General features: G+C 40.0%; 1 protein-coding gene across 1 annotated transcript in view; it reads right to left on the bottom strand.

Annotated features, from left to right (window-relative positions):
* Nucleotides 1-19929, bottom strand: part of IL1RAPL2 (interleukin 1 receptor accessory protein like 2) — a gene marked incomplete at its 3' end in the record, with an annotated part of 360377 nt that overhangs the window by 11179 nt on the left and 329269 nt on the right. The window contains exons 7-9 of the mRNA XM_083883782.1: nucleotides 13378-13507; nucleotides 7002-7147; nucleotides 1720-1863 (exon numbers count right to left, since the gene is read on the bottom strand). Coding sequence (XP_083739908.1) covers nucleotides 1720-1863; nucleotides 7002-7147; nucleotides 13378-13507 — 420 coding nt within the window. The remainder of the gene's footprint in view (nucleotides 1-1719; nucleotides 1864-7001; nucleotides 7148-13377; nucleotides 13508-19929) is intronic.

The following is a 19929-nucleotide window of genomic DNA, read 5'->3' as shown; positions in this document are numbered from 1 at the left end:
CTAGAGCTGAGTGCTCAGGGGAGCTCTGTATGCTTCCACAGCTGCCAGCATGAGAAGAAACAAACATCCCTATATATGCTTTGACTTCCATGACATTCTGCCTCCATCTTTCATCCTGAAGGATCAGAACGAGACACAAAGCAGTGAAAGGTCTATAATTATGCACTGGAAAAAATAAAAGGTTGTTTTCAAAATTTATGGGCACACAAAACTCCCTGTGTACTCATGGGGCTTCCTCTAAACAACCAGAAAATAATACTGTTTCATAAATTGAAAAGTGATTGAACCAAGGAAGTTACATGAGTAAAAATGCAGCAGCTTCACAGTGAAAACACAGGATGAACAAATTGAAGCAGGCTGAAGGAAGTTACCACTTTCATTGGTGTAAAGCAGGGATATTATGTTGGTATAATCCCAAAGTGTTTGAGGTAAAGTACTTCTCAAACCACATAATCTCACCCTTCCCTTTGTCCTAGGTACCAGTATAGATATTGTGCAGTATCATAGAGTATGGAAAAAAAAAGCATAATTTTAGTTTTTTCCCAGTCATACATGAGGATCAGGAAAGAGCAAGTTTTCTGATCTCTACTCCTGCTATTTATCACAGATTCACAAAGTATTCTGAGCTGAAAGAGACCCACAAGGATCATCCTTCCTCTTTCTAAAATCCCCTAGATGTCATTCCACTCATTCTCCAAAACTCCTATGGATTTCATTATAGTGGAACCTTTTCAAACCATGTCTACCCATTGTTAAACAGAAATATTTATTACTGTGATTGCAGAAAGCAGCTTGTCTAGGCAACTGCACATTGTTTTGGCACTATGGAAATATCTTTTGAAATAAATTATAGTTTCTAGATGTATCATTCCAGAACCTGTGTGACTGCTAAGTGTTGCAGTGGACTGTGGCAAGCACCTGTACTTGAATACTGCACTTTTTCTCTTTAGCAGATACTATAAATGAATAGAATATATATAGCATATTAATTATTAAATAAGTGTTAAGAACATAATAATAGGATTTAAAGACTGGGATTTAGTTTACAGGGCTTACTCCAGCTTCACAGGAGAAGGAATGTTATATATTCAGGAGAATTAAAGCTTCAATTTACAAATACAAGTTTAGCTTTAGGCACTAAACAGAATATATGCTAGAGAGGGAAGGTGGGGAAAGAAAAATGGAAAACAGCCTGGTTTGTTCCTACAAATACTCCCCAGGCAAGCTGCACATTCCCACCAAGTTGTTTACAGTCTCCCAATTAACTGAGGTAAGCAGTTAGCCTCATAGCAATCACCTCTCACTAGTCAGAGGAGGTCACTGGAAGCCTGGTGGCAGTTCAATAAAAATGCTTCATGAAGAACACCTGGTGAAAGGCTGTTCAGATGTGCAGTGAGGATCTCAGGAGAAGGGACCCTGGGCACATGTGGCACTGCACACTTGAATGTGAAGAGCTCACAAATGACAAGTCAGCCTCTGTAGCAGACTCAGGAACAATTCTTCTGGCTCTCTGGCTCATGGAAGAGCCCAGTGGCATTTCTGTGGAAAGGCTCATTGATCTCAGGGGGCTTTGGGAGAAAGTCTTAGGGCTTTACACTGTTGGGTGCTTAGCAGTTTAGACTAGCAGCAGGTATCTTTTAGGATTCATTTCAATCTTGCCACTTTGGGTATCTGAATTATTTCCATTGCATATATTGAGTTTCCTGTGCAACTGCTTACCATCAGCTGCTTCATCTCCTCCAAAGTTCTGTCTGTAGAACAGCATTAACTCTATGTTGTAGCACTTATAGATGGTCACGAGCAAAATAAGCAGAAGAAGGATGGCTCCCAGTCCTCCAGCAAGTTCTATTTTGTAGATCAAATCTAAAATTAGCAAGGAAAGGCAAAAAGGTTATGATCTTTCCAAGCTATATTTTCTCTAATCCACCATACAATTCCACATAAAAATTGTGCAGCTTCCAATTATAACCACCATAACATTAAAAATGCCTAAGAATTTTGTTCATTACCTATTACCTAATTTTACTCATTTACTCCATCTACAACTCATCTGAAATAAACATCTGAAATCCAGAATGCATTTGGGGCGATACATGTAAATCTCCTACACAGGAACTATGTAGTGATTTTACACAGAGGAGTAATCAAATTCTAATGAGCTGGTGGAGTTTGAAACTTCTGCATTGGCAGAGTGCATCAAATGCTGTATGCAGCATGTGAGAACAGATTGGGCAGGATCTGGTCCCTCCTCCACCAAATTAGCTTTGGTTTTATATTTGTGAAGCCTGTGGACAAGCTGATGTGAGCTGCCAAGCCAAGGCTTCAGTTGGATCACTGGAAAATGAGTTGAGCTTGCAGGAAGCCCAAGATAACACAAGAAGCCAGCAGCACACATCAGGCTGCAAAGAGCCACTTTGTTTGGGTTGTGATGGCTCTAACAGAGTTCTCTCATATTGGTAGAGATGCTTTTGTTAAGAAACATTACAAGAACTTCACAAATGCATCCAGACACAGTGATCCATCTTTTACAGCTGGGGAAACAGGCTTAGAAAAGAGAAGCAGCATGTTCAAGGTCATTCACCACACCAATGACATAATGGGATAAAACCCCTTGGATACCAGTCCAGAGCTCCATCTGATGCAAGAGACTAACTTGAACAGCATTGCTCTTTATCCTGAAATGTCCTCTGGAAGTAATATTTCTCCTAACACCACCTGGCATATTACTTAGCCATAAAAGACAGGGGATGACAATTTGACTCTCACAGCCTGTATTAGTTCAGATAAGACGTCATGAAGATATTTGCTGCTGTGACAAACACAGCGAGAAGTTGCCAAACTAACACAGGCAGGATAAAGTTTTTTGTGATCTTTACACTTCTAAAACTTGGGTCAGAAAAAATTACTCGTGTGTCATTTGTGTCACTTTCAAGATAAAAAAGCAAATTAGTTGCGTATCTTTGGGGGTTATTCTTGCCTCACGATGCCTTGTATTTCAATAATTAACATCAGATGTCAAGCTATTCCCAGTCTGCAGTATCTCTGATGTCTGCCTGGCAAGAAGTCATGGACTAATAGATGGAAAGAGTCTATTATAATAGCTATTTAATCTCTCTGAGAACACAGGGAATTCATGGGACTTTTACTACATTGCATGATAAAGCTGCCTGTGCTCTGGGGGATAAATCTAGGCAAATGGAGAACAGAGTTGGCTAAAAATCACTTTTGAGGGGAATTTTTTTTTAATTGTACTGAATCTTTTTTTTTTTTTTTTTTTTTTTTTTTTTTTTGCTAGGACAGTGAGACGATGGCAAAGCTGCCAGCTTGGAAGGAAAGAAAATGCTGAACCTTGCAGCCCAAACAGGAGCAACTTTTGAGTTGTGTACACTTTTGAGGGGGGGAATGGCAGGGTGTTAAGCAAACCCACAAAATCCAGCTCAAAAGGCAAAAATGATCAGCTTTTGCATGTCCAGTCTTTGCCTTTCTGCCCCATGAACTCTCCTAGAGGACAGACATAAGGAGGCAGAAAGCCAAGGCTTTTGAGCTCTCCTTGTTTCCATTCCAAAGTGGAGGCATTGAGAAAAACCCAGGATGCTCAATTTTCTTGCCTACTCTACTTAGTCTTGGCATCTGATTAATTCCTTCCTCTTCAAGTGGTCCTCACTGAGATAAATAAGGAAGCAGCATATCCCACACTAGAAAAGAAATTTAATCTGGCCTCTGTGCTATAAGAGTAACTGAAAAATAGCAAATAATAATACTGATAGTTTCTAATGTAAAATAATGTAGAAAAACCTTGCCACAACATATTACAGAGGATCATGGTGTTTTAAATAGCAAAACTCTTATAAATACCCAATAAAAGAGAGAAATACATTTTAGAAGTTCCTCAAAATTTAGTGATGTATCAGTGTCAAACCTGCCCCCACTAAAATTATTTCCTTGCATGTCTTGATTAAAGGCAGCCTCCTTGAAAAAAATTCATGAGGAAAAGTCATCATAATATTTACTTTTATCTCAATTCACTACTTCTTGCCACTAAAAGCATGGTCTGACTTTATTCTGTGGTTTCTGACAAGTTATTTATCTTTCAGAACAGTTTTATTATAGACTATGTAGACTTCAGTCACTAAAATACTGGACTGTTTTCAAACCCTTTTGAAGGGAATCCTGAACTATTCCCACAACTAAGAGACAACTGGGTGTATATTGCATTTCCATGTTATTTTAGCACCAAATATGCTAGGACAGCACAGAGGAAAAAAAAAAATAAGGCAAACCAAACCCAGCATTGTCCAGAACTTATTTCTGAACTGCTTGAAAGCAAGTAACAACGTGGTCTTGAATTAAATCAGTAAAGAAGAATGTGACAGTAGAGAGTTGTGTTCAGGTCTTAGGAGCATGTCTGAGACTGCCTTTGCATTGGTAGCTTCGGGTTTGAAACTTGATTTGGTTCTTTTTCAGGTGAAAACCCCAAACAAAAAAAAAAAAAAATCTTAAATGATGGTGCATGCTGTGGGGCTATTGCAATACTAGAGCTGTGCAAACAGCACTTCTGTATTCTCCTGAAGGTTTATGGGGACTGTACCACAGTAAAAGCAAAAGACTTTAATATATTTTCAAAATAAATTTTGAAACATTTGACCAGCTAAGTTTTCTTTTTTACAAAGCAAACTATATTCTTAAAAAAAACCTCTGATGTCAGAACAAGAGCTCTAGAAAATCTTATACAACATCCACAACTTAGATTTTGGGTTTATTCCCGTTTTTCATCCAAGTCAGAAAAAAACAACAGACGGCAGGTCTGGAGACAACAGAGCTACAAGTGCCTCTTGTCAAACATGGATAATGCAGCTCTTAGCAGGTAAGACTTTGGAGGGAGGGGGATTTCTCTGACTGAGAGATCTGTGCTGCAGCACATTGCAGTAGAATCCCTTCTTTGACACACACAAAGGATGCTGGCCAACAGCTTTCTGCAAGTCCTGCCCTAAATCTTGTCCCAGCCCAGTAAATACAGTAGTATTTCCTGACTCATGAATATCTAGAGTAAAATCTAAGCTGGAGAAAGTTAGGATAAGAAGCAATCAAATCAAGTTGCAGAAAGGAAAAGTTTGGTCAAGTATTTGTGAGAACTTAATAAATAACAAACAGGACAATGGGACAGGCAGTCAAAGGACAGAGTAAAATACAGTGGTTATTTTAAATGACACTTTAATAGCTTGAAAATCAACTACTGAGAGTGCCTGAGGGGAATATAAGTTTTCTATAGCCACAGTGCAGAGAGAAATGAAATAGGAGCTGCAAAGTGATCCTTTCCACCTCCAAATTCTGTATTCAGCAATGCTTCCTCCATAATTCCAGCAGAGCTCTTAAATATCTGCATTTTTTTGTTATAAAAAACCTGAGCTTGTTATATGCACACAGCAGAACATTTACCAGTGCCAGCAGAGATATACTTACTATCAGTGTTGTGTTTATGAGGTTCAGTGGAAGAAAAGGTAGAACCCTTTTTGCACTAGAGAGAGACTACTCTCTCATCATGATGACCACATTCCCCAATTAAAGTTATGACAACTTGTCAGTTTAGATCACAGAATTGTAGAATTGTTTCAGCTGGAAAATACCTGCTGGATAACTGAGTCCAACCATTAAACCAGCACTGCCAAGCCCACCACTAAACCACGTCCCCAAGGGCCACATCTACGTGGCTTTCAAACCCCTTCAGGGATGGTGACTCCAGTATTCCTGGATCCTTTACACCTGGCAGCTTTCCAGATCCCTCTTCCATAGCCTAGAGCTTGTTGTGACCCAAGAGCAGGACCAAGCACTTGGCCTTGTGGAACCTCACACAGCTCATCCCATGGATCCAGCCAGTCCAGATATCTCAGCAGAGCCTTCTGCCTCCTGAATGTGAGGTTGTATTAGACAGTAGAATGATCTGCTAGGTCAACATTCCTTTATTCCAACTTTGGCACAATGAAAGCACACAAAGGACTGGAACTGCCCTTTCAGGTTTGCCTCATGAAAACAATTCCTCTTCTCCTGTTTTGACAAAATAATTTGCATCCAAGAATGATGGCAGAGATCTGGGCAGTGTATCAATCCTTTAGTCAATCCCCCCTGCTGATGGTCTGTGGTTTCACATAACAGCTTTGCCCCAAGGGTGGAACTCTCCTTTGCTTTTCCAACAATTACTATCTTACAGGTTTTTTATTTCCTAATGCACTGTATCTCAGAGAGATCAGCATCCAATCTAAATGTCAGTCTACTTATGAATAGGAGAGCTGATTGAACAAACAACAGAAGAATTGTCACGGGATACTGTTAAACTCCTTTGATGATGACTTTTTCAAACAGTAGCATTTCTAAATTTGGCACATTCAAATAGTTTCCTTTTTGCTATAGATAATTTGTCAGTAGTGTTGTTCCCCATGCAGGAACAGTGTCAAGCAAGATGACCATGACAGGGTAACTCTCCATGTATTTTTAGCTCCCATTGCATATTTTCATTCCTGATGCAGTCAGAAATCAAAATGCATGGATATAGCTTAAGGTTTTCAATTTAAAACACAAAGTCAGGATGTGGAGAAACATGAGAACATCTGACCTCGCTGCCAGGGCACCTGTTCTAAGAAACATACATTTTAACTGGCCTAGTCAGTCCATTCTGGGTGAAATTAATTTAGTTGTTTAGTTCAAAATACTTCTCCTGATTACTGGTGCCTTATGGGGTGACTGTATTCCAGGCAAATGCATCCCCTTCAAGGCCCTGACACTGAAGAACAATCCATGATTTTTTTTTTTTTTTTTTTTTTTTTTTTTTTTTTTTTTTTTTTTTTTTTTTTTTTTTCCCCACAAATGGTAAACTGAAGCTGTAGACAAGCACACTTCAAGCAGGCACACAGGAATCCAGCCTGGCTCAGAGAGGTCAGCAGGACCTCTGACTGATGTGTTGCTGCTGGAGCAGGGGAGATCACAGACAACTAAAAAGGGGGAATTACCTTTTTTGCGCAGGAGAACGCTGGCGTGTTTCCGTCCATTTCTGTTCTCCACGTGACACGTGTAGTTGGCCAGGTCTGCCTCCTCTACAGCATCAAAGATCAGTGTCAGCTCGACTTCTTTTTCTCCAAGATGTTCTCTGAGGAGTCTGGAAGGAAGGATACAGCCTTTTCTTTAACTGAGTTAATATGGATGGCAGATTCCCAAAAGCACTGAGATTTCTCAGCACAAGACAATGTTCCTTGGCCTCTGTCACTCCTGGAGAAGGACTTGAAGGACACTCATGTTGCCTGAAAGAGGCTTCACAGAGGCATTTTTCATGACCACCAGAAAGATTTTTCTCCTGCCATGTCCAGTGAGGAGCTGAACCAAGTGCAGGAAAGGTGGCCATGAGCACAATGGTTATGTGTGGCTTCTTTATACTGGCTCCATCAGATTTACATGCTAAAAACAATGCTTCTTTTAAAAGAAGTGACAAATATCCATTTTCCAGAAGCAGGATGTCCTTCTAAGCCATCAGTGAACAAATTACAGGGCAATTTAAAGGCTGGGTATTGTGATACATTTTAATTCAGTCTGGAAAATCAACAAAAGGAGTTGTGGTACTCTCTGGAATTTTCCTCTTTTCTGGGGCTAGATCCTGATTTTTAAGGGGGACAGTGTCAAGAACAAGCTCTCTGCTCTTTTCAGAGGAAAGAGGAGACATGCAAAATCCCCACAAATGGAATAAAAGTTCTAGCAGACTTTCAGGCCAGAGGTACAGCCTTTTCATGTCATTGTTCTCATGTGAACATTAAAAAGAATGCAAAGTAAATGCAAGTTTTCTGCTGCTGATATTAAGCCTAAAAATACAATACCCTATTCTCTCAAAAGTCTTATCATTTGCTCAAGAAAAAGTTGCTGTTCCTTTGAACAGGGAAATGTAACGTCAAGTAAAACCCACCAGGTTAATTTAATCCTGTTTGTGTAATGCTGCACAAGAGAGTAAACAGAAAATGTGGGGTGACAGAAAATGTGTACCTGTGAACTCATCACTGTACATGGTACTTTAGTGAGTCTGTGCTCTGAAAAGATTGTGTACAGAACTGTGAGGTAAAAGTATAAATAAAACCCAGGTTCACCAAAAAAAGAAACATTTTCTCCTGAGACCAAAGGGAGGAAAATGGACAGGAAGAGAGGAACCAGAGTGCTGCCTGTTCTGGATGGAAGCTGCTGCTGGAGACATTCACAGGTGTCAGTAATGGCAACCCCCAAGCTTCTCCATTACAAACCAAAGGCATTTTGTGTACACACATTTATTTCCTTCTGTACGTGATTTCACATGACATCCATGGAACTCCAAACAAATAGAAAACAAATCAAAAGAGAAGTATGAAGGTTCTGCACTAGACAATCAAAAGCCTGAGTGCTATAAACACATCTCTGCAGTAACTCAGAAGAGGCACCAGAGCATTCACAACTATTCAGCCTCTTTCACTGTGGCAGCATAACTTGCAAAAAAGCAAGTGGAAAAACATTAGTGTAAAAACAGAGTGTGTGTATGTGTGGTGCATTTGGAAACTTGGAAACTTGAACTGCTTTTTTTTTTTTTTTTTTTTTTTTTTTTTCCAAAATCACTCTCACTGATTATGTTTCTTTTTTTTTTTTTTTTTTTTTTTTTTTTAAATTCTGGTCTAGCATCCAAGCGGTGAAATAATGGCAGAAAGGCTGAATTTGCATAATTTCTGGCCAAAAAAAAACCTCCTCAGAAAGCCTGGTCCATTTGCATACTCAGCCTAAATCACTGGGAGCAAAATTAATCAGTTCCCATTGACTTATTATTCTGCTATATCTATATAAAGACTCAGGAAACTCACTCTTCTCTGGTTGTAAACAGTATGCCCAACAACTTTTGGTCTACAAATCATGCTGCAAGGAACAATATAATCATTAATAGAGAAAATATCTTGGAAACTAATCTGGAGCTTTCTGTGAATGTTCAGATTTTCTTGTTTACTGTAATCAGGATATTTTACACAGGAAAAAAAATGGAGACAGGTTACAGTTAAGACAAAATAAACTGTTATTTTTATCTATATCGAAACTACATGTATGTAAGATAAAATAACTGATCCCCAACCTAAATTTAAATGATACATGGTCAGCTAAAGAGTAGCTGTCATAAAAAGAATATCCAATATATTTGGATTGAGAATTCTTTTTCTACATATATCCTAATAGCAATTTTTAGCAAAGGAACTCTTTAGAGTGGGATCTGTCATGAAAATGCTGACAAACATTTAAGCATTATGCTGGCAGCAAAGTGTAGAAAGCTCTTAGTGGTGTTGAACCTTTCATTCCTGCTTTTTCATTTTTATTTTTTTCTTCAAACCATTACTCCACACTTACATTATTGCCTCAGAAATGCACAGTTGGTCATCTGTAATTTTTAAATACATTCACAGCCCTTAATTAATTGCATTAATAAGTTCATTGTTGTGGTTGCTTCAGAAAACATGGAGCACAATATTTTTGGGTTAAAAAAGGAATACAATATCAACAAGTAAGACCTTGAAGGTGTTAACAGCATTTGCTGCACACCCAGAAGATGAAGCACCTATCTGAGGTGGGGGAAACTTCACCAGCATCACTGTCAACACATGCCAGCTCCCACAAGTTGAGAAAATAATAAATCACTCTTTCTGGGTTGCTGAACAAACTGTAAGAGTAATTACAACCTTTAATGCATAGCTAAATCAATGGTACTCGACAACTCACAACAAAAAGGATGAAAAGAGAGAAATAAAAGGTGGGTGATGTAAAAACAACACTCAGTGCCTTTTTTTTCTTCAGGCTGAAGCATTTTATTTGATCTGAAACAAAACATTTTGCCTAGTGAATAATTTTCAGGTAAGAATATGAATTTTAAAAAAGAAGTGTCATTACAGAATAGAAATGCTTCCTTTGAAAATTATGCAATAGTTTAGATTTTTCAAATCCTTGGTCGTATGTTCCCAGTGCCTGTATGCACTAAGTTGAATCTGAATTTAAAACACTTTTACTTTGACACCGTATTTTCCTAAAAAAATTCAGTCTTTTTATGACCACAGATACCAAGGGCATAAGAAAGCTTCACTTGGGTCCCTCTGCAAGAGCGAGTCATTAATTGCAAACCTTTATTAACCTGCCTGAGATCTGGGACTTAGCAAAAAGTAAACTTTCGTAAGTTTCATTCTTTATAAAGCTGAGGATCTGGACTATGAACAGGGTTATGAAGTCTACTCTTCCTTCCACTCCTTAACAACAGGCTGCTGCTGAAAGGACAGATCTGTGGGTACACAAGCACCTCTCCAAAGCAAAGTCGTTCAGCTGGCAGCACCATGAGGACCTTCCCTCTCACTTTCCTGCATTGTTTTTCTTGTTCTCTGCCCTGAATTTGTCTGTTTGAATAGTATAAGCTTTTCAGGAGAGGGCTGTTGCTTCTATACTTCTTTGCAAAGTACCGAGCACATCAGCCAGGCAGCTATGAGAGTTCTGCCTCCTGCCCTCAGCACTTCCTCCTAATAGGAAACAACATCCTCATCTTGTCTGAGCACTTCATAACCATCTGTTGACTTCTGTGGGTGATAAATCAATCAGAAGAAATAAGGCTGCCACTCAAAATGTCTCCATTCACCTATTTTCATGCCTCTAGGATGAGTTAAACTGTTTGTACTTTAAAAATGGACAAGAGAGACACAACAAGGACAAACATCCTTTACAAGATGAGCATTTTGACTATTTGGCCTGAAGAAGAAGAGAAAAGCAATTCATAGCTGGCTGAGAGACCAATATTTATGTCTGAAAATACTTTGCCGTGGCAGGGAGCCAGTGTTGAAATTTGCTGTGGGCTGCTTTAATAATTAGGTACAACTGACAACTCTGCAGACATGCTTAAAGACTCTGATTCCTTCTTTAATTACTCTGGTTCAGTTTATGTGACATTTTTATTACTGCTGTGAAAAACACACCTGGCAAGCAAAGTCTCTTCCTCCTTTCCCCCCACCCATGTCTGACACCCGGAGATCTTAATTCATGGGAATTCAAGGGGGCAGCTCAGATAGGATGTCATTGCCTCCAAATCCTGCAGTGCTGATGAGTTACTTTTTATTATGAGGCTTTGTAAAAAGGTCTAATAAATGCTGAAAAGCCCAGGGCTGCACAAATATTACTCTTGGTGACGTGTGCTTTCCACGGATTTGGTTTGAACAGGAATGCTCAGATTACATGGGTCCTTATTTTAGTGCTTTCATGACAGCACAGTGAGTGGCTAACCACACATATGGGGATGGGTGGTTTGTGCTTTGACACATCATTAATGTGCAAATCTGAACTCTCATCACACACAGGGAATCCAGCAACACATTGGATGGGCACAGCCCAGGGTAAGGACAGCACCATAAATTCAGAGTGCTACTAAATTAGTGAACTAATTAAAGAAAGGGGATGCAGAGTTAAAATGTACCAAAGGAACAGCCCATGGAATATCTTGATCTGGTTGTAGCAATTCTGTACTACTCTTAGCCTCTCGAAATGTCTTGGTAACACCATAAAGAAGCAAACTGATTAAAAAGACATCTAACCAGCATGTTCACCATGGCTCATCAAATTTGAAATACACATGACAATTTTAAAATACATCAATAAATACAACTGGGTGGAAGATGTGAGCTGCCTCAGGGCACTGACAGAATAATTAGTGCTGCTTAGTTCCCCTGAAGCAGCATACCTGTAATGGAACACAAAAACAAGAGCTGTTATGAGCAAAAAAATCATTTGCAAAAAGTCACCACTTCAGTTGCCATAGCTACTTCTAAATAAAAAAGGGATGGACTGGGGCACTGCTGGTAATGATGCAGTATGTTTTGGAAAATGCTGTTTTAAATGCTGGCAGTGATCACAGGAGATTAGGTACGTGATATGTAGCTTTGCTGAAGAGAAGATTCACTGAATTGTGAAGGGTCTGTAAACTGAGTCAAAGCACTGTAGTGGAATGAGAAAAGTCACTTGTCACTAATTAATTTGAAACACGAATGTGCAATGAGATGGCACAAGAAAGGACAAGTAACAGCCTTTTCAAACTCAGTTTCACTAATAAACGTACATAAAGGAAAAGTTTTGTACTGTGCTAAAGCTAAAGCTAAAGCAAAAGCACTCTTCAAATATAAGCCTCAAATTGTCCTGATGTAAAGGAAGAACATGACCAAAATCACTCTGTTCATATACATACACACAGAGAGAATACAAGGTCATTAAGTGCTGATTACTTACAGCAGCACAAGTTTCCAATAATTGCTTTTTGTGGTCAGAGGCACAAAAGAGGACTGTACAATGGCAATACACGATAAATTTAATCTGTGTGCAGTTAAGTATATCTTAGTAACTCGTGGCTAAATTACTGATAATAATGGCACATTATTGATCAAGTAATAAAGCAAAGAGACCTCTCTCCATTTGCTCTCCAAAATCAGGCTTACAAGAAACAAAAACCTCAGACACAAGATTAAAAAAATGTGCACTGGAAAGTGAAAAAACCTTGGCTTTCTTTATAATCCATTCTCATTGTATCATAATCTATATTCACAATATCTATAGGAGCTGGGACCACCTTGCCCATAGTAAAATTGTAATATACTCTTTGCTCAAAAAACAATGATCAGGTAATTATTGAGGAAGAGAATAAGGTGTTGTTAGGTGCAAATTGAATGGAAGTTCGTGGGGATAGAAGTGTGTTTTCTTTACAACTTACATCAGGTGATAACCATCACCTGGAAAAAAAAAGCCAAGGACAAGTTGGATATTGGATACAGCCACTCCTTTCTCTCCCTTATGTGTTAACCCTGGGGGAGCAAACACTGCTTTTTGAAGGGTCTGGGTAAGGCTCACTGAGAGCTGTATCAAACACAGACAACATGTTCAGGAGATGAGAAAAACTGTGGAGACTTTGACAGGAGACCATTTGTCTTTAACATTAACAGGGGTGCTGAAAGATTTAACATTAACAGTGGTGCTGAAATGGCTATTATCTTGCCAAGGCAGGTCCCATGGGATGGCTGCAGTGGACAGCACCATTCCCACACAGGGCTAAAATCAACCCCTGCAATACTCAGGAGATGCTTCAGCTACCAACCATCAGGGGAATTTGGTAACATCAGGGGAATTTTCAGGCATATACACAAGCTATTCTGTCTTTAGACTGTACTCACTACAGAGGAGAGGGAGCAACTCACATAGCCCTGGCTCCAAGTTATCAATCACTCTTTGGACAGAAAATGATTTCCACTTTCAATTAAAAACTTGTCAACTCAACAGGCTTGTGGGACATACAGTATTTTTAATAGTAAATAATCCAAAATGTACCTGACTTCTCCTTCTCTAATGTGACCTTCCAACTCTTCTATGAATTTTTCCCCTTTCATCCAGTAGATCATGGGGCCTGATTCTCCACTGAAGCCAAAGAAAGCTTTGCAGGCCACAGTTAGTGGATTTCCTGAGGACAAAAGGAAGAAAGAAGATTAGAGACTTTGTCATAGCTACTAGTGAGATAATTATTATAAGAAATATCAACACCTCAGATAAATCTCCTTATGAAAAATTGGAGAGGGAAAACAAAAGAAAGAATAGCTATAAACCATGGGGAAAAGAGTGATGTTGATTTGCACCTACAGGAAATAGCTGTAAAATGAAACTCTGAGGCTATCCATAATTTAATTTTTTCTGAGAAAAATAGTACATGAGCAATGAGCAGGTATGGAAATGGTGGGAACATTAGGTGACACCAGACTGGTTGTTAAAAACAAAGAGGTATCTTCCCTGTCAGACTCCTGGGATCTCCACCAAGACTAGAGATTTGTCCCTAAAAGGCAGGTAGATCACTGAAGGTCTGCTCCTTACCCACCCATAAAAGGACAGAGGAATAATTCCTTCCTCACTTAGAAATCAAATATTAATCAAGCCTTGGTGAGCTGCTCAGTGAGCTTTTTAAAATTCCCAAGAAACATGTGACGCAAGTCAACCCAACACTGATGTTATTGTCAACAGGCTTTTGGATGAGGTCCAAACTTCAAAGCATTATTCAAGCAATAGAGTAAAGAATTACTCCTCTCACGTCTGCAAGGTACATCCAAAAAACAAAAAAACCCCCACCTCTACCCCCCCGCAAAAAAACAAACTTGGAAATGAGCTAAATTTATTTTCTCTTCAAGAATTCAGCATTTAACTGGGGTTTTGTTTGTTTACAGTTTTAACTGTTCTAGGTAGCCCAAGACTGTGCTTAAACTGCCTTAAAAGATGGTTGTTTGTGTGCAGAAGAAAACAGAAAAAAAGAAAAAGAAAAAGAAAAAGAAAAAGAAAAAGAAAAAGAAAAAGAAAAAGAAAAAGAAAAAGAAAAAGAAAAAGAAAAAGAAAAAGAAAAAGAAAAAGAAACAAACCAAAGAACCCCACAAAACAACCAGAAAAACCTCCAGCAAGTCAGGAAATTTGGAAGAACCATGCTCATTCCATTGCTACGCACACACAACTGCTGCACCCACGTTTCTTTTCCTATTTTACTTCACATAGGTGCTCTGGGTTATGGAGCAGGTGTAGAATCAGAAAATTAGGTGGGAAAACAGACCTAATTTAATGTCAGTGGAGACTCCTGCTGAACTTTTCAGGGCTTTGACCAAGCATGGAAAGCTCAAATAATGAATTTTACTGTATTCAAAAGAAATGTTTTGTTATGTCAGGTATTCTCCATGTCGGCAGGAGACTCTCTTGGCTGAAATTGAACAGGCCTACACTTTTCAAGGAGGGGCTACTCATTTGGAGCACCCCACTTGGTTGAGCATGGACTAATTGTGGTTTCCCACAATTGAGTTATTGTGCCTTAATTATTCACCTCTTGTCTGCCCAGGAGTGATAACTTGCTGTGTGCACACTCAGAACACATCAGAACTGTGTGTTAAAGTGCCTTTGCCTAAACCCCCATAGAGCTGAGTCAACCACTTGCATTTGTCTATCTATTATTTCAGTGCCCAATTTAAGACATGTCTAAAGAGTCTGATTAGTCAGGAAGCACAGCACTCCCAGACACAGAAAAATCAGTCGCCTTTAAATTGTTTCCAAGTCAAGATCCAAAATTACAAGTCCTTTTGAAACATTAGGATACAGCAAGAAAAGATTCAAAGGCTGCACTTGAGTCTCTGTTTCTCAAATAGTAAAAGACAAAAATGGAAAGTGTTTGTCCTGAAAATGTTTTCCAGACTCTTTCATTATCTCCATATTCACAATGAACTCTGGCACCACAGCTGGCCCCTGAACACGTGGAGATGCTGGCAGATTACACAACTAGAGCAGACATACAAGGGAGAAGAGGGGGTGGGTATTCAGTTATCTGCACATCCCACAACACTGACAACCATCAGAGAAAGTTCCAAACTTCACTAACTCAAGAAGGGTCATAAACACTTCTAGGCAGACATTTAATTCCACTACAAGCTCACCCAAGCCTGTGAGGTACTGTGTGTTCTCCACACAGAGGGGACAACTGGAGCCTCTGGCTGTATCCACCTCACCTTTTCCCAAAATGCTGAATGCTTGCATGGTGTGAGGTCTTTTGTGCTGCTTGCCTTGGAGTCACAATACACATCTTTTCAAATACCACTTGGTGATTCCTAGCATGTGGCTGCTCAGCCCATGCTTGATATTAATGGAAAAAGACATTGTTGCAATGTGAAAAAGAAAAGGGACAGACGAGGCCTATCAGCATTGACAGTATTTGCCCTTTTCCTGGCACAACATGCAGGACATTAAGTGTTACAGGCAAAATATCTTACAGCTCAAACCAGAAGATTTTTACTTAAAAAAACGAGCCCTGAGAAATGAAAATATCTCAAGGTGAGACTAAGATTTCTATACATGCAGGGTACACACCTGAGGTAATAATGTCTGGTTTGAAGAAATAAAAAGTTTCTACACAGATAGGAAAACTTGAAAACCCCAGCTGTTGGTAGGTAGCCTCTGTAATAAACCAACTTAATATAAAGCATCAGGAACCTTTACCATGACAACCTGCGTGCTCTGAATGTGCCTGGGCAAATCTATTTCCTAGCTTTGCCACCAGGGAAACAAGTTAAATAAACTAACACCCTGAACAGGAAAATCTGGAGTTCATATTCTCAGCTCAAAGTTTGGTACCAGCAACACCTGAAAAACCCCATCTGCAAACCCATCAGAGGGTGGCATAAACAACTTTTTCCTCACGCGACAACTAATATTTACCTCAGTAGCAGAATGATGCTACTGAGTTGACCTGATCTGTCCTGGAGTGGAAAGAATTTGGGGCTTGATGAACTTAAGGGCCCATTCAAACTCAAACTCTCACTCGCAGTTCTGATTCTCCTCAAGCTGGTAAGGACATCTCACTCTTCTGTAGCTGTCTGAAACAGCTTCTGGTGTATAACTCTCATCACTCCTTTTGCCCCTGGAAGTGGGGCACCATCAGAAAAGTAACACTGACTTCCCTGCAGAACAACTTCATCTCCCAAAATAAGCCTCCATATGGAAAAATAAGGGAGATTTCTCCTCTCCTACTGTACCACCACACAATCAGCAACAACTGGTTTTCAGGGAAGTCCAACCAACTCCCATCCAGAAAGGAATGTTTAATTCCTGGCATGTTTAACTACATTCTCCCCCAAATACTGCAATACTAAAAACGAGGCTGAATTCCGTGGTCCCTAAATGTGTCCTTGAATATGTGGAGAAGCAGGCACTGAGCATGGAAAGTGCCCCTTTGTAGGTCCTGGTTTTAGGGCTAGCTTCCAAGCCATGCAATATTACACCGAGCCACAGTTCCAGGCAGAAGGAACTGGCAGGCAATTTGTAACTCCAACAATTCATCTTGAGTAAGGCCCAAACTTTTGCACATCATTACTGTTATTCTGCGTGACCTTCAGTAGTTCCACTACTAATGGTCTCATTAAGGAATATTCCCCTTGCATCATTTAATTAACAACATCAAAATCCCTAGAATGAATAGTATCCTGAAAGTTTTCCACTTACAGATGGATTCTGTTTAGATCAGATAGACATTTCAGATGCCTTTTTTACTTAATTAAATAATTTGCTGAGGAACAGAGAAAATTATTAGTGAATTTCTAATGAATCTACAGTTAAGAGAGTGTTTGAAGAAACAAGGAAAGAAAGTAGAAAAGCTTGTTTGCAGACATCACTGAGTCTTCTGCTTTGCTGGGGTCACCTTGATACAGTAAAGGACCAGGTTCAGCAGAGGTCTCTGCTTTAGCTTTTCTCCCTACCTTGTCAGTCAAGAAGGCTTGTTGCAAACTCCCAGCTGATAAGACACAACCACTGGCAGTAAAAAAAAATATTGCTAAATCTTATTGTACAATTTTCACCTGCCCATTTTCACTGTAAATCTGTGTGAACTCTACCATACATTCAAGCAACATTTTTTTCTGGCAAAGAGAATTCCACATAAATGAAATTATTCAAGCAAAAGAGCTGCCTGGTGGTGGAAGGAGTACTGGATAATGATGGAAAAAGTGTCTGCAAAAGAATTTAGTCAGGAATGGTTCAGAATGTGCTTAATGCAGGGTCAACATGTTTTGATAGAGAATCACAAATTCTGCAGCACGGTTTCTCCTGAGTGAGACATGCTTCAAGCATAAAGTAAATGAAGCTTAAAATATCTAGAAGTTTTTCTGTCTTTTAAAAACTTAAATGCCAAGGCTGGATGACTGACCAGTGTGGAAAACAAAGGCTCTTCACATCTGGCTTATGCCAAGGCATTTTTCTGAATTTTTTTTTTTTTTTTTTTAACACAGAGTGATAGTTTGTTCTTCTTCACTTGTTTTGCACAGGCAGGTGTATTTTATGGCTTTGAAGCCCACATCAGAGAATATACTTCTAGCAAATCAGACTCACAGAGCATACTATCTCAGAGCAACCCCATCAAGCAGCCAAAGTCATCTGTAAATCCCCGGGTGCTATGTTTTTTCCCCATGGCTTGAAATATGATTTTTTTTCCTTTTTCCTTGCATTTTTGTGCCAGATAAAATACCGCTCTCAAAGAGCCTGAACTGAAGCAGATGAGCCTTCCCAACTAGTGGCAGAGCTGACTGAAAGTGCCAAAGGTCTCCTTTTGTACTAAGCAACACCAAAGTCAAACCTGCACACATTGCTGGCTGTATTTACATCTTCCCCTCCAACGGGGTGCTAATCCACTGCTTTCATCTACTGCAGGGCTGTGTGCTGCACACATGGAAAGGCAGGTGAGTGTGCAGTGCTGCCACCAGAAGGTCATTGCATCACTCCAAGCCTCTCTTATCCCTTATGTGTATTTATATGTATACCCCTTATATGTATTTCCATATTGGAGCTCCTCTCTGGAATTGGTACTTGTGTCTCTTTCCCTGTAAGACTAGGAAAGAACTCTGAGTGCTGCCAAATGAGCAGCTTCCCGCTCGACACATGCAGATGTTTTGCAGACACTTCATGGGCTTTGTTTCTTTCATTTGCTGAGACAGAGGACAAGAAAAGCAGGTTACTTAGCACTTCTCAGTAAGTGTATTCTGCAGGCTGTCTGTAGAACCCAAGCTGACTTTCCAGGCTGTGAGGTTTGCAAGGCAAATCACCATGTCACTGACAAGAACATTATTGTTCTAATGTGCTTTACAAGTGCTAGAAAGTGGCCAAAGAGCGGCAGAGTGATTTAAATTCCCCTGGCAGGGCAGGCTGGGTTGTATACAACCCTGAAGTAAAGAACACATTTCCTTTTCTTTCAGAAGGACATCCTGGATAAGAAGATATGGGAGACAGAGCTTATGCCTGCAATTTATCCACAAAACAAATGCCAGGGGCAACACAGACCTTGACTCAGGAAAAACAATCTCTGTGTGTGTGTGTGTGTGGCAGCTTCTATGCAGTTAGCAGAGAATGTCTCCAAGTGCCCTGCAATGACTCTGAGCTGCTCTCCTGTGCTGGGCAGCGACAGCAGAGCCAGCAGCAGATGGAGGGGCTGCAGCCCAGCCCAAACCACGGCCCTGCCTTGGCTGGCTGGTGCTGACACCAGGCTGAGATGCTGCTGGGCATGTGAGGCTGGCCACGGCAGCAAGTGCTGCCCACACAAGGTCACTCCTGCAATCAGAGCCCAGCCCTGTGGCTGAGCTGCTGAGCACAAAACCTCTGCCCAGGGCTCACCACTGTCCTAGAGCACTCAGGAGTATTTGTCATGGGCAGCTGAGGCTGTGCTTGTGCTTTGCTTTGTCACTCAGCATAGCTGAACCCCCTGTTTCCCAGTCCTCTCCCAGTACAGACCTGCAGCACCACTCACACAAGTTGTCTCTTCACTCTCACATCAGAGGCTTCAGCCTCTGTTGCTCTCATCTGCCCAGGTGGCACTGAAATTCTTCACAGATTTACCCACTACTGAATTTAGGCAACCCCTCACAAAACCCACAGGTACATTACCCCTTATTTTCCCCCGGCCATATCCCAGCACCCCTTGATCAGAGGCTCCATGCTTTGTTTTGTTCAATAAGATCAATAGAGACAGGCTAATTGCTGTACCTGGCTTCTCTTCCCTCCTCTTTTACCTGGATATTCTCCAGAATACAGGCCTAGCTGTGTGCTAAACCATGTTATCCCACTTAAATTAAAGTCTCATGAAGTTCAGTGACTAGTTTGAGAATTACTGGATCTAGTGAAAATAAAACATACTCAAACCAAAATATTTTCACTCATAAAAAATAAAAAAACCCCCCATAATTACAGAAAGTTCTACAATATTTCAAACTTCTATTCCAGCAGCCAGTAGATTCATGACTGGATATGAGCCTTCCAAACATTTGCATAATTAAAGCTCAGCCAGGAATTAATGAACTGAAAGCATTTTAAAGAAAATTAAGAAAC

This window comes from Zosterops lateralis, assembly GCF_965231275.1.
Source record: "Zosterops lateralis genome assembly, chromosome: Z".
Taxonomy (NCBI): Eukaryota; Metazoa; Chordata; class Aves; order Passeriformes; family Zosteropidae; genus Zosterops; species Zosterops lateralis.
The sequence above is the reverse complement of the archived record's forward strand: the minus strand, read 5'-3'. Positions and strand labels throughout refer to the sequence as shown.